The sequence below is a fragment of the Henckelia pumila genome, chromosome 2 (assembly GCF_033568475.1).
Source record: "Henckelia pumila isolate YLH828 chromosome 2, ASM3356847v2, whole genome shotgun sequence".
NCBI lineage: Eukaryota > Viridiplantae > Streptophyta > Magnoliopsida > Lamiales > Gesneriaceae > Henckelia > Henckelia pumila.
In genome coordinates this window covers 17,326,401-17,341,870 of record NC_133121.1, presented here as the reverse complement: position 1 = coordinate 17,341,870, position 15,470 = coordinate 17,326,401, and the positions used below count along the sequence as shown (strand labels likewise).

Genomic DNA, 15,470 nt, shown 5'->3' with positions numbered 1-15,470 from the left:
GGGATTTCACCATCTCCTAAAGTCGAGCGATGCGATCGTCCCATGCTACGATTGCTTCATTGAGCCCTTAGATATCATCTTTCATTGAGTCAAGTTTCGACAAGATATGACCCTCCAATGTCTCCATAGTATGCTCGAACTTCTCAACTCTTTCGGATAATTCTGCCATAATTTTCTCCCAAGTTCCCTCCCCTCGAGCCTTGCTAGCATCCCAACGCTTTTTTCCTTGGACAGGCGCGGTATCCCTTCCGCACTCCTCGATTATAGCGGATGAACCAGCATCTTTCCCTGCCATGTTCTCTTGCGATGAATTAGATCAAAGCGGTCTCTGATACCACTTGTAATGGATTTAGTTCATCTAAGATCACGTGCGGCCTTTGCTTCTTAACTTCGCCCCTTGCGAGTACTAGCAAAACAACCTTTGTAGCGCAAGTGTGTGTACAAGTGCTTAAGTGAGAACATAAGAGAGCTTTAAGAATTCTTTTGAATTGTTTTCAAGTTGATGATTTACAAATGAGGGTTTTCTCCCTTTTATTGTTGTGAATTTTTACAATGAATGGCTAAAATCGCTTTGATCGATAGAGATTAACTCTCCAAAAGCTTTTAACGTCTACACAAGTCTAGATGCTTCCTTTTACATGATTTTATATAAGTGTATATATACAAGTGAATTCTAAAGTGTTGTAATCTAGAATTTGTAGGATATATATGCAACTTTTACAAGGAACCATACTTTAAATATTTCCAAAATGCGCAGAAAAATGCCGGTTCGTGACACCATGCTCAATATCCCAACATAAACTAAACTCTCTCTCTTTTACAATCACTTGAATAATGCATATGATATATCTTTTAATTAATCTAACTTTTTTTGTAAACATAATACTGATGGATTCCATCAAGCTAATGATTTCAAATCCATTTCTTTGTTTGTGTAAAACAATTTAACAACAATTTTCAAAATAATCAATCTTGATCTTTAGATATAAATGTTAAATTATCTCTAGTTAGAGTCATTTAAAATTTTTCATTAAAAAAAATCTCAAATCTTGATTTCACTATACAAATATCATCTAAGCTTCTACTGAAACATTAAATCATAAAAAAAATTTCTCAAATATATTTACTAGTCGCACCTCGCAAAATGTGTTTTGTTAAAACATAAATATTTATTATTATTGTTATTATATTTCTATTTATAACATATTTTAAATTAAAATTAAAATAGTAGCACAAAAAATAAAACAAAAATCAAGCGAAAGATTTCTTTTGAAGGATATCTTGGATATTTTGTTTTATGTTTCATCGAATCAATTTTAATTCGTTTACTGTGTTTTTTTAATATCTTTAATAATGTAATAGGGGATATACATATATATATTAATATATTCGAAAAATATTTAAAACGTCTTTTAAAAAGGAAAAAAATGAAGTGTGAATAATAAAAGTTGCAGAATACTCCTTCCTTGGAATAATTAAATTAATAATTAATGAAAAAGTAAAAGTAAAATTGTTATTTGGATTAAAATTTGGGTAGAACGCAGTCAGTTAGATTCATTTCCACATTGGCAGGCATGTCATCATCATCCGAAACCTGCAGCTCCCGACACTTCTCATGGCTTATCAAATCTTGCTTCCCCGATCCCCACCACCCCTCCCCCCTTTCCTCCGCCGCCGCCACCACCATCTCCTCCCTCCCGGATGACCTTCTCCTCGAATGTCTGTCCAGAGTGCCGCACTCTTCCCTCCCTTGTATCCCTTGCGTCTGCCGCCGATGGGGATATCTTCTCAACTCTCCAGCGTTTCACGTTCTCCGCCTCCGCCACAGCCTCGTGTTCAGCACGCTCTTTTGCGTTTCCATCTCCAGTTCTGCCCTTTTCACGGCCACGCTTCGCTTGGATTTTCCTTTGTGGAAAGTCTCGTCTTTTGTTCTTTCGAGCGATGGGAGTGGATTTGATTTGGGGAATGGGTCTAATTTTTCTCTCTTCTCCCATTTCAGATTGGTGTCTATTGGCCGGAAGATTTATGTTATTGGTCGCACGGCCATGCTCCGGTGCGACACTTGGACTGGGACTTTGGTCACGAAGCCGGGGATGGGTTTGCAGAGGAAGAAATTTGCCGCCGCCGCGGTTGAAGGGAGGATATACGTCGCCGGTGGTTCTGCCAGACTGTCGACGGTTGAGGAGTATGACCCGGATGAGAATGCGTGGCGTGCGGTGTCCGACGCGCCGAGAAGAAGGTATGGATGCATCGGAGCTTCGGTGGATGGGGTGTTCTACGTCATCGGCGGCTTGAAGATCGGCGGCGCGTCTCTGAACGACGGTGGTTCACTTGGGGCGGAAATGACGCATGTCTACGCCAGCTCGATGGATTTATACGACGTGGCCGCGCGTGGTTGGCTGAGAAGCCGAGCAGTCCCCGGCGGCGGCTGCGTGGTGGCGGCTTGCTCCTCTGACGAACACATATACATCCTCTCGAGCCACGCGGTGGAGCTCTCGTTCTGGAAATTCAACGGGTCGAGGAAAAGTAAGAGCTTCGGAGAGTGGTGTCGGTTGAAATGTCCGCCGGTGCCGCCGCAGGTTCGGGTGGACAGCACGGTGAGGTTCAGCTGCGTGGGGGTGGCGGAGAAGGTGGTGTTGATACAGGTGGTGGGCTGCATCGATGACTTGCTGCGGCGGAGCGGGAGGCTGGAGAGAGGGTTCAGAGAGAGACTGGTGATGGTGTATGATATCGCCGCCGGGGAGTGGAGTAGGGCGGCGGATCTGCCGGAGGTGATCCGACGCGCCGCCTGTGTGTGCGTTGAAAGTTGAGGTTCTTTACTACGTGAAGTGGAAGCATTTGACTGTTTATGGTCTCGAGGCCAAAAAAGACAAAAGAAACAAGTGAATGATTGGTGTAATTAAGGATTTTTTTTTTTGTTTATGATTAATGATGCCTTGATCCAAGTTTAATTGTGGTCAGAATTGGAATTGTATTGTATTTGAATTTCGATGATATGATACCACTATGTACCCAATTGCATACATTTGATTTGTTTTTTCAAATATATAGTCTAATTTGTATATTTATTAGTATTTTTTATTTCTTTAATTAATATAATTTATTTTTGAAAAACGTGTAATTATTTTTTTAAAGTTTTAACCAAGACTTTCCGTTATTAATTTTGGTCAAAAATGAGTTTTAAAAAGTAAAAACATCCACTTTCAGTTCTACGTGTGTAAAATCACTCAAATTATGTTTATAAAAATTTACATTGGTTTGGGCTCATTGATCGGACCAGAATAGTAAATAATTGAGGTGAGGTGTACCATCGATTTCTTCAATTATGAGTATTTTGGCATTTGACCTAGAATTTATAGTAAACTTTATAAAGTACTCATTTATAGATAAATATTGTAGCATATTGTGCATGTCAAATTTATTGATCACATTGTCCTGCATATTTGATCTCTGGATTGTTTTTGGTTCCTCACTGGTTATCGATCGGTTATTGGCTACTAATTGAATGAATGAATGAAAGATTGAATGAATTGAGCATGGACAACGGTCTATGTACCGGATTGCTAGTCCAATAAATAATGTGACTTCGGTACGAAAATGTGAGTTTACATTGGCTCGTAAATGATCGATTGTTCGGATCTTGTTTGAATACGTGGAGAAAAGTGTTACACCAAATGTTAGTGGGAGTCATCTCTTTAGCCTAACATATTCACTTCAGAATCTTGAACAATCACTGCATTTTTCACTTGACAGGATACTTTGTATTGATGCGCTCTTATTAATACATGACATCTCATATTGAATTACTACACTGATATTGTTTGTCTTGTTATAAATGTATAAAGCCCGTTTATTCCTTCACTAAATCTTTAAAGACAACCTCTATTTTCTTCTATTTACTGTAAATTTCAGATACAAGATCTCGAATAGGATCGAATTATAGAAAGAGAAATGTTGGATTAGCAAGATTGTGATAATAAGAGATATTGTCATTGTATTAGTGTTTTGGGTATCATTTGTGTGAATTTAATGATTGTACATGCTTTTCCTATTGTACGTTTGAAGTATTGATTTTATTGTAAGACGGAGCCCACATTGTTTTTGTTATAGGTAAACAAAATGATATTTAAAAAATAATTTAGTAGTGTATTGAATAGCATATATTTCAAGAATCGAAATGCTTTATTAAAGGTCAAAGCATTGATTGATTAAAACAATGAGAGATGCAATAATTTTTAAAGTAGTATGTGGAACATATGAGAATTGCACGGCTCCCTCCTTCCAAGGAACAATTGGGGGATACAAGACCCATCTTAGATTGATTTTAAAATATAGGTTTAGACTTAAAAATACTATATTACATATAGTGTCACGTTCCGAGACTTAGGCATGTTGATTTCAAATAAAGTTAAAAAATAATATGTCTCATAGTACAAATTTTAACAAAAAAATAAGCATATTATTTCATGACTAAATTTGTTCTTACATTTCATAATGCAAATCATAAATCAAATACATCAGCTCAAGATAAAACTTATCATAATAATGATAAAAAAAACTCAAATAATAGCAGCACTTCTATTTTTCTTTTCTTACAGTCCAGTATTAGCTATGCTCTTCCTCTTCAAGTTCCTCTTCATTCTCATCTGAAAAAAAAAGTAAGAGGTGAGTGTTTGGGTAAACACTCAGCAAGTAGGGGTCAATCGTACACAAAAATATCAAAATGTACATATAATATTATGAGTTCGAAAGTCACATGTTGCAGAACATGCCGCGACAAGAGTCAAGACACGAGACAAACAGAATCCGAAACAAGACATCAAACTGAACATAACTTGTACAATGCACCGAAAGTCATATCATTATCTGTGATATCCTGATCAATACCTAGTTATTACTAATCTAAAGAAACAATGTCATATATCGATTATTATAACACACCACATCTAGGGATGACAATGGGCCGGGTTCCGTGTAATAACCAATTGGAGGAGTCCAACGCACCACCCGAATAAATATATTTTGAGTAAAACGTTGCTCCAACCCCAATCGATTAGCTACCAATCCGCATCCATTCCAATTACCAGCCCGCAATATACCTACATGATCAATCGAAACAATTGATGATAATGATTCTGGATGCCAAGATGCGAGCCCCTCTGTGTTTCTGCTCATTCATTGCTTTTCAAAGGAACCAGATAATAAGAAAATGGATCAATTCCTTGATGTGCCCATCCTTTCTCCAATCTGATCCCACCTTCCAATTATAAAAATTATGAGGATGTTGAATAACAAACTCTTGAGAATAATGTCTCTACACCGTAGTAGCTGGAATAATTGAGAAAAATTTGTGATCAAATGTCTCATGTCCCCGACAACACTGACACATTGACGCCAAAGAGAGCCCTGGAATCCGAAGGATGTCATCAATGGGCAACCGCCTAAAATACCATCTCTAACAAAAAATATAAATGGATGGACGAAGGAGCTTGGACCAGCAACTTTTAAACCAATCAATAACTGGTTTATTATAACGCACCACCTCCCAAGCAGATTTTGCAGAAAACCTGCCAGTAGTGGACTGCTTCCAAGAAGCTCTATCCAAATTCAATGGGTGAATAGGCACCTTATTTGCCAAGATACCTCTTCCGGAACAACAAGAAGTGGCTTTTCTAAATTCCAACTCCTCTCATCACAAAACCAATTAACCTTCCTATCAGACTGTCCCTGAACAGGAACCATCGAAGCCAACGACCCATCTGAAAACCAAGAATCAGACCAGAACTAATATTCCCATCTCCTAGGACCCATCCGAGATCCCTCTCAGCTCTGTTTCTAATCTTCATCATCCTTCTCCAAGTGGGAGAGTCATTTTGCAGAATATTGACAGTTGCAGGAGGCGACCTCTTGCAGTATCTGCTGTATAAAAATCTACTCCAGATAGAGTCAACTGTTCTGAATCTTATCCAAGATTAATATAAAAGGCCGCCACTGAATCCTTTAGTCTCTGAATACCCTGCCCACCTTCCGAAACAGGAAGACATATCCTCTCCCAATAAATCTAGTGAATTTTTTGATCCCCTGCTTATAGTACCCCGGTTCTATTTTACAAGAATAATTTTCTAATCATGTTTAGATTTAATAAAACATGGTTAAGAAATTTTTGTATATGATTAAACGAACCAAGAAATCGGACCTAGAACATCCAAAAGTAGGAAATGGGTTTAATTGGTGTTACACCTTAAACGCATACAAATCTAGTGTTGTGAGATTAATGTTTTTAATGCATTAACAAGTCTCAAAATATTATGTTTTGATGATTACAAAACTAGGTTAATTGTTACTAATATTTTAAAGTAAAAAATTTGCAGATATTAAAAATTCTTGTCAAATAAAAATATTAAAAGCAAGTACCAATAGCCAAAAATTGAATAAAAATTTTTAAGTGTTCGGAATTGCAGACTTCAGAGGGTCCAAAGAGGGTTCGGACCATCCGATGATTTCCCCGGAATTTTATAATAGTTCGGAAGTTAGTTCGGATGCTGCGAAGGCTGAGTTCCGACGATCCGATCTAGGATCGACAGTCCGAAGTATTTCCCAAAATTTGTTATTCTTCGGAGGATGGTTCAGAGGCTACGAAGTTCAAGAGTTCGGACGGTCTGAAGTATTTCCAGCATTTTTATATTTTTCGGAGTCAAGTTCGGAGGCCACGAAGATTGGAGTTTGGAGGATCCGAAGTCATGATCGGACGGTATCTCTTTACGGCATTGATAGATTTTGTCGGAAGAAATTTTCCAGACCGGGAATTTAATGCAACCGATCGGACGATCTGATCCCCAGCTCGGACGGTCCAAACAGTGCCACATCCGCATAATTTTGAATTTGAATCAGCACAGCTCGGAGGCTCCGAAGCCCAGATCGGACGGTCCGATCTCACCCGATTCAGCACTATAAATAGAGGCATTCCGAGACCATTTACATCAACCAACTCACCTTCGAATCTCTCATTATTTCAAGCATTATTCGAGCAATATTTCAAGCATTTGAAGCCTATTTCAAGTCCCTCAAATATATTTAGATATCGAGTTGTATAGTGCTTGAAAAATATCATTGTTGTAAATACTCGAGTGTGAAGCCGAGTTTATTTTGAGTTGTTGTGAGGCTATGCTTGGATCCCTTAAGGCAAGTGTTGTGAGTTGTATCGGCTATCCTTGGAGTCATCAAGGCCAAGAGACACGGTGATGGTGTTATTGTATTGGCTATACTTGGAGCCAACAAGGCCAAGACAAAGTGCTAGTGATACCTTGGTTAATCGACCTTAACCAAGAAGGGGAGACGTAGACGATTTATCGTCGAACTTTAATAAACATATCCTCTCTCATTTACCGCTTTATTTACTTATCGCATTTATTTACTTATTATTGCCTTTATTATTTTGATTGATTTAAGTCTTTCACTTGCGTATTTGCAAAATCGCTTTAAATTGCTAAATGAGCCAATATAACCTAAATTCCCACATTAGGTTCTAACAATTGGGTTCGGGAAGTTCGGAGGATCCAAACTGAGTTTGAAGGGTCCGAACAGGATCGGATCCAACGAAGGAATTCGGAAGCTACGGGGCAAATCGGAGCGTCCGAACAGATATCAGAGCGTCCAATTGTAGAGTCATGCACATGGCAATGAGATTTGAACATGTAGCTGCGTGCATGAGATTGGAGCCTCCAAAGTGGGGATCTGAGCGTCCCATCTGGACCGATCGGAACGTGGCATGCATACGCAGATCGGAGTGTCCGATCTGGAGATCGGAGCGTCTCCTGCTCTATAAATAGGGGTCGAGAGGCTCATTTGAAAATCACTGAGAAACCTCTCCTCTCCCGTAATGGCTCTATTTTAAGGGCTTCGGGACTCTTTATTTAAGAGTTGGAGTAGGTAGTAGTATTTTCATAGATAACAGACAATGTTCGTAGTAGTTTCCAAGCAGCAGAGCTTTGGCGAGGTGTCAAGGGGTCGTAGCAAGGCTATGCCCAAGCTCTAGGGCATTCGACATCAGCGGGATGACAACGGACGAAGGTATATCTCTAGCTCCTTAAAAAAATAAAGAGTATGCTATAGTTTAATTAAGGCTTTTAGAGCTTGATAGATGATGTTTGGCATGTTAGATAATACATGGTTATTATGTATTTGTAGTGTTGCATGGTAGGCTTGGAACCTAGATGAGAGCTTCTAGGATCTGCCTTAGAAAGGTACGGAAGTAATGTTAGAGATATCCAGACTGAATATGCATATATTATGCGTTTGCATGATTTATTTGATTATATGACATGATTTTACCTGCATATATTATGGCATGATATTATGTTGCATGCATGATCATCTTGAGCTTGTATATTTGTGATATCCTGTAGCAGGGTGTTTACCCTATCCTGTTAATGGATGGTTGGACACATGAACTTGAGTCAGGTCACCATCAGTGGGGCATGTAGGTCACCCCCTGAAGCGACGACACAACTTGCTATATACCCAGAGCCCAAGTCTGCTCTTGATCAGATATTTTTTTACCTTGTGTCTTGGTAACTTGTACATTTGCATACATGCACATATAATATTGTATAATCATACTCTCGTACTAAGCATTTTATGCTCACGTTCGGTTGTTTTCTGTTGTTTGGACACCCAATTCGATGGGACAAATTGCAGGTAGTTCTTTTGAGGATTGGGAGGTTAGGTGGTAACCAAGGCAGGATTTCCTGGTTGACCACTAGGTTATACTTTTCAGGTATTAGTTTATTTTCAGTTCTGCATTTACTCTGATTAAGTTTATTTATTATTTATTTGCATGCTTAAGCTTTTTATTAGTAGGGGATCACGGTGCGGGTCACTCTATTTATGGTATCAGAGCATGCAATAAGATTCTTTGGGACATAGTATTGATACTCGGGTTATCCTTGTAGGTTACGAGTTGGATTCAATGATGATAGAAGTAGAAAGAATTGGAATGGCAGGAAACCTATTATTTTCCAAGATCGTCATTGCCAAGATTGACATCAGATTTTTGCTTTTTGTGGATCCCACCAGGATAGAGTTGGAAGAGAAGATCCAGTTTTCAACTCCAGACACTTCTCAGGGTTGAATGGAATGTGTGACATGTAGTCATCCATTCGTCTTCGACCAAGGAATCCACCACTGAAGACGCTCCACTAGTAGTTGGAGAGATTGTCAGAAGATCCTACCGGAGAATAGACCATTTAATTGGTAGTTTCCGATAGTGAGATTAAATCTTTTAGATCTTACGAGGAAGAAGGTCTGCTGACATGCCTGCATTGATGTTTTTGTGTGTGGCAGACGGGAAACCTAATGTTCAAGATCAGTAGGCGGAATGAAAGATTTACGCATATAGTTAGACTGTAAGATTTCCGTTGTATTGGGATTTAAATATTGTATTAAGTTTTGTTGTAAACAGTATTTCAGTTGTAAGCATTTGAATCAGATGCATAATGATTCTAGACATTTTATATATCAGTTAGCATTTCATTGTACATTTTTTTTGATGTAATAGGATGTAATTGTTTATTACATGAGATTGTAATAAAGATTGTATAGAACCTGGACTAACGGTTCAAGTATTGTAATTGTAATCTTTGGGATTATCTTGATTATATTGAATAAATGATCAGATATTTGTTTAAACATGTGTATAATTAGGGTTAAATTATGCATGTTTTCAATTGAATAGTTCTAGATGTATTTTCCTAGAATATTCTATCGAGGCATAATGTTTGCCAAGGATGATGTTTTTCATCAGGGGCACAATGATAAGTTATACCAGGTGTTGTGGACTGTGTGAATATAAGACTAAACGGAGAGGACGTACAACCCTATGTTTGTATTACTCTTGGAGCTTTTCATGCTTCAGAGGGTTTTTGAGAGCTTTTCTTGCTTCAAATGGTTATTCAAGGGGAGGTTACCTTGGTCTGGTAATATTGGCAACAGTCACAGTAAAGGGATATAGTGATTCGACATTTGTATTAGTATAGTTTGATACCGAAGTTAGTATCATAAAGAATTAGTTATCGTCTGACTTTGTCAGAGATAAATATTGAGAATTTATGTTGTCAGAACAGTCTTGAAAGGGATTTTATTGACAAGTGATCGTTTTGAGCAGATAAGTTTTGGCCTTCGATTTGGGATTTCGGGATTTAATTCCAATTGTGAATCGGTATTCACTGGGTTGATTTGTCAGATGTTTGCAGACTCGGGATTTGAGTTATGCTTCTTTTCAGATGGATTAATTATAAGAGTTTTCCTAGACCAGTAATGGGACTTTGAATCGGATAAGGGTGTTGCTCTGTAATGATAGATTTCATTAGAGACTCAGAGGTAAATTATATCAGGTACTGAGAACTGTGTTGGATTATTCGAGACGGGAAGGGAAGCGCAACCTATGCAAGTGTTTTCTGGAAGGATTGTTTCAGATAGGCTATTGGGAAAGGCTACTTCAGTCTTAATTGCGCAGTATTAGCAAAGAATATAACCATCAGAAGGATGTTCAACGATAGTTGGAAATCCTTTGGATTTGGTTTGGGTACTAGGATAGTGCCAAAGGATTTGAATTGATATTGTCTGATTCTGTCAGAAATAGGAATTTTGAGTTCGACGTGAACTTTGTAATTCCAAGTGTTAGGAATTAGTGGATTTATGGCAACGAGAGCAGAGTTGTTGATCGAGCCATGTAAATTATCAGTAATAATTAGATTGTCGTCTGACTTCGTCAGAGATATGGAGTTAGATTTCCATGATAACAGAGATTGTCCAAGATAGAAGATGATCATTTGAATTGGGATTAGTTCAAGGATTATTGAGAAATTTTAATGTCTTCGTGATTGATACAGAATTAATTCCAGTGACTACTCTTGATTATTGTCTGATACCGTCAGAGATAAAGTAGTAAACTCAGCATAGGAATTCTGCTATTCCAAGTGGTTTGAGTTTAGATAATTTCTCATTAAACAGAACCAAAGATATCATAGTGGTTGATCATCAGTGTAAGGTTCTAGTAAGCGAGAAGTTAGTAAGTGGTAATTATATTGAATGATTCTTCTGGGTTAAGTGTGAGCTACACAGTGAATCAAGTTATCAAGAATGTGTGATGCAGTCGTTTAGTCTAAATCGGTGCTGATTTGAGTTGTTGAATAGAAAATATTTGAAACATTTCTGTAAGCTCGTATGCTTAAGAACATGGTCTGTGAGATATATTCACAATTTCTCAAGTGTTTGGGGAATCTCCATAAATATGCTAGTTCACCTTTTGGGTTTCCTTCTGCTTAAGAAGAGTTGATAAGAAGTTTTACTTCTAAATTTATCTGTGGCTGATATAGATGTTGTAACCCAGTATCGGGGGAGGTGAATATTCTTTTTGGATGGTTCATTGCTTGGTGATTAGAAACTGAACTGAACAGATGTTAATCTTTGAGAAAAAACTGATAGGATGAGTATAGTACTTTGGTATTCAGTCCTCGAAAATGTTTCTGCAGTATTTTTGGGATTTCATTGTCAGAATTTGATCTAGAAAGTATTTGGATTTCAATGGGTACTAGCTGGATAACATCAAGTGTTTAAACGAGGGAAAAGGACAACAGCTGAGATCCATAATTTTTTGGGTCTGGCGGGATTGTTGTCATTAATTTTCCAGGATTTCTTTTGGATGTGCTAGACCATTGATATAACTGTTTTGGCAGATTTAGTCCAAAGAGTTAGCTAGATTGTTTTGATTGGAGGACTTCGCTAGGGAGGGATGAAACGGTTTTGTTTATCTAATAGCGCAAGTCAGAATTAAGTAAGAAATTATTATTATTCGTGACAGGATAATTAGTATTATTGTTTTGAGAATTATCTAAGGTTATGAGATAGATGTCAATATCTGACTCAGATTATTAGTACCAAGAATTTTATTAATCGATTTTTGAGTCAACATAATAAATATTGATATTTTCAAGGAGAGAACCTGAAGGGTTCAAGAAATCAAGAATTGTGAACAACAACTTTGTCACATGAGTTATGACAAATTATTTGTCATTATTACGAAAATTCTCTTGTTGAACAAATTAAAGACTTGAGTACTCGATTCTGTTGGAAAGGTATTAAGCGCATTATGTATCAGTATGTTTCTTGATGGTGTGTCAACAGATTTAGACTGAATATCGACAAACTGAAAGTTTGTATCATAAGTTATCGATTCTTGAGTGGAAATGAGAGTTATCACGATGGACTTTTTGACCCACTTTTTAGTATTCTCGAGGAATTATGATACTATCAGGGTTGTGATGTATCGACTCACCAAGACAACGCATTTATTTTTGTGTAATCAAGACTTCAATTTTTGGCAGTAGTGAATTATTACACATTCAAGAAATTGTGAATTTTCATAGCATAACAGTAAGCATTGTCAGAGAAATAGATTCCAAATATGTTTCCAGATTCTGGGGGAGTTTTCAATGTGGTAAGGGTACTACTCTTGGCTTGAGTACTGCTTATCACCCGAAGACTGATGATCAGTCGGAACGCACTATCCGTACTCTTGAGGATATGTGAAGAGCTTGGTCCAGCTTGGCAAAATCAGTTGCCATTGATTGAGTTCACGTACAACAACAGTTACCATCACAGTATTGGTATGAGACCATTTGAGGCGTTGTACGGACAATAATATCGTATTTCACGATTTTGGGAAAATTTTATGCAAATGCAAAGCATTTAGGGCTAAATATGTCGAATAAATCAAAATATAGTTGCCAATTGGCTGATGATTCGAGATCACTACATTTGAAGATAAAAATCTAGAGCAATCACTGCCACACAATTTTAAATCGTATCAATTTAACAACTTAAAAACATAAATGTCAAGAAATAAAAGGAATCAAAGACGAGCGCTGCTCAACAAACACAAAAGTTACAAGTTACCATAATAAATAAAACAAAGTAAAAAAATAGATATTTAATGGTTTCTTCCTACCAAAGGCCTGCTCGGAAGTTGCCGACACCGAGAAATCCGAAGGCAGCAGGCTTCCCCCACCGGTCGCCGCAATATTAGAGTGGGCAACGCTATTGCATATGAAGTGGTAAGACAGTGTTGCCACGACAACAGTAAAAATCACAATTAATACTCCACCGGAATGACAAGAAAACATCGTGCTCCTTGGGAGTAATTTCTACCGATGACGATGGAATACCGATTCTTCAACAGAGGGAAAATGCTGACTCGCTCTTGGTCCAAGGGTAGAAATCTTCATGAAAGCTCCTCGTTCATAGGTGGTGGGAATTCACCCAGAGCTCTCAAAATAGCATCCAATTTCCCCATCATATTTAGCCACCCATGGGCGAGAAAACCCAGGGTGGTTATGGTTGGTATATCACCTAAGCCACATAGAACATATAGGAACCAGGCCGTTCTGCAATTGAAGTAGGAGCTTCCTGAAACAGTTGCTAGACTGTTCTGCAATTGAAGTAGGAGATTCCTGAAACAGTTGCAAGAAGAATCCATATAAAGGCAAAATAGTAGTTTGCGAGATCCAGAATCAATCTATGGTGGGAATCAACTTTTGATGTCATATCTTCGTATGATCTTGTCAAAGTATTGAATTCCTCGCTCACATCTGTCAAACTCACATCGAATTGAATCTGAGAAAGAGTAATTACCTCCACATTTTGAGACTCTACAGTGTCTTGAGATTTCGGATCCGCCATCTGCCATAAACGGAATTGTATGAATGTAACATAGGATTATATACAAGGTGAAAATTGAGGTTTGTTTCAGGCAGGTAGTGGCGTTGGCGGCAATGGTACGAGCAATGGTGGAACCAGGATTTTAAATCTATTCGGGCTAAAAAATTTTTAAAGAAAACCAAAATCATTCATATCAATCTCACCTCACAACTGCTGACTGATATATAATTTACAGTATATTTAAGGGTAAATTGCTGCAAAATCCCCATGTCCAAACTTGAATGAGTGTTCAGTCCCCATGTAAGAAAATTTTTGTTGCAACTCCCTAACGCAAAATATAATTTTTCTGCACTTCCTACATCAAGAAATTGACTTATTTGCCCCTCATTTCTCTCAATATATGCACATGAAATCTCATTTTCCCAGCCTTTCTTCCTCCGCTTTCTTCCACTTTAATTTTTTCTCTATTAATTTATTTCTCTACCTTTTATTTATTATTCAAATTATTCCATGAAAATCCTACATTTCGAAAAGCATTTATCCCTCGTTTATTTATTTTTTAAACGGTCATCTTTTGGGTTATGCTCTTATGTTGCTGATTTTCTTTCTTATTTTATTATGCTCTTAATTAAATATTAAGATTTTCATATTTCCATTTTTTTTTTTTGGAAATGTTGATTTCTATTTGTTATGTGAGTCCTTGAAGTTGGACACATAAAAATTCTTTTATTGAAACTCTGGTTCAGATACAAAAATTCCAAACTTCTGTTCACCCGAATGTTGTCTCCGTGAGATAACAGTGCCAAGAGAACTACTTCTTCAATGACCTCACACAGAACTAATTCGTTGCCAAAATACCAACCTCCCAATTCACCAAATAGTATTGGGTAGTAAAGAACTCGAGAATCGAATTTTATGCAAATGCAAATCATTTAGAACTAAATATGCCGAATAAATCAAAATATAGTTGCCAATTGGCTGAAGATTCGAGGACACTCCATTTGAAGATAAAAATCTAGAGCAATCACTGCCACACAATTTTAAATCGTATCAATTTAACAACTCAAAAACATAAATGTCAAGAAATAAAAGGAATCAAAGACGAGCGCAGCTCAACAAACACAAAAGTTACAAGTTACCATAATAAATAAAACAAAGTAAAAAAATAGATATTTAATGGTTTCTTCCTACCAAAGGCCTGCTCGGAAGTAGCCGACACCGAGAAATCCAGAGGCAGTCGGCTTCCCACACCGGTCACTGCAACATTAGAGTGGGAAACGCTATTGCATATGAAGTGGTAAGGTAGTGTTGCCACGACAACAGTAAAAATCACAATTAATACTCCATCGGAAATGACAAGAAAACATCGTGCTCCTTGGGAGTAATTTTTACCGATGACGATGGAATACCGATTCTTCAACATAGGGAAAATGCTGACTCGCTCTTTGTCCAAGGGTAGAAATCTTCGTGAAAGCTCCTCGTTCATAGGTGGTGGGAATTCACCCAGCGCTCTCAAAATAGCATCCAATTTTCTCATCATATTTAGCAACCCATGGGCTAGAAAACCCAGAGTGGTTATGGTTGGTATAGCACCTAAGCCACATAGAACATATAGGAACCAGGCTGTTCTGCATTTGAAGTAGGATCTTCTTGAAACAATTGCTAGAGTGTTCTGCAATTGAAGTAGGAGCTTCCTGAAACAGTTGCTAAAAGAATCCCTATGAAGGCAAAATAGTAGTTTGCGAGATCCAGAA

General features: G+C 37.7%; 1 protein-coding gene across 1 annotated transcript; it reads left to right on the top strand.

Annotated features, from left to right (window-relative positions):
* The first annotated feature begins 1,574 nt into the window (after positions 1-1,574).
* LOC140884166 (F-box/kelch-repeat protein At5g26960) lies at positions 1,575-3,023 on the top strand. Its single transcript, XM_073290835.1, has one exon. It carries the CDS (start codon positions 1,575-1,577, stop codon positions 2,808-2,810), a length of 1,236 nt encoding a protein of 411 aa, XP_073146936.1. The 3' UTR covers positions 2,811-3,023.
* The last annotated feature ends 12,447 nt before the right edge of the window (positions 3,024-15,470 follow it).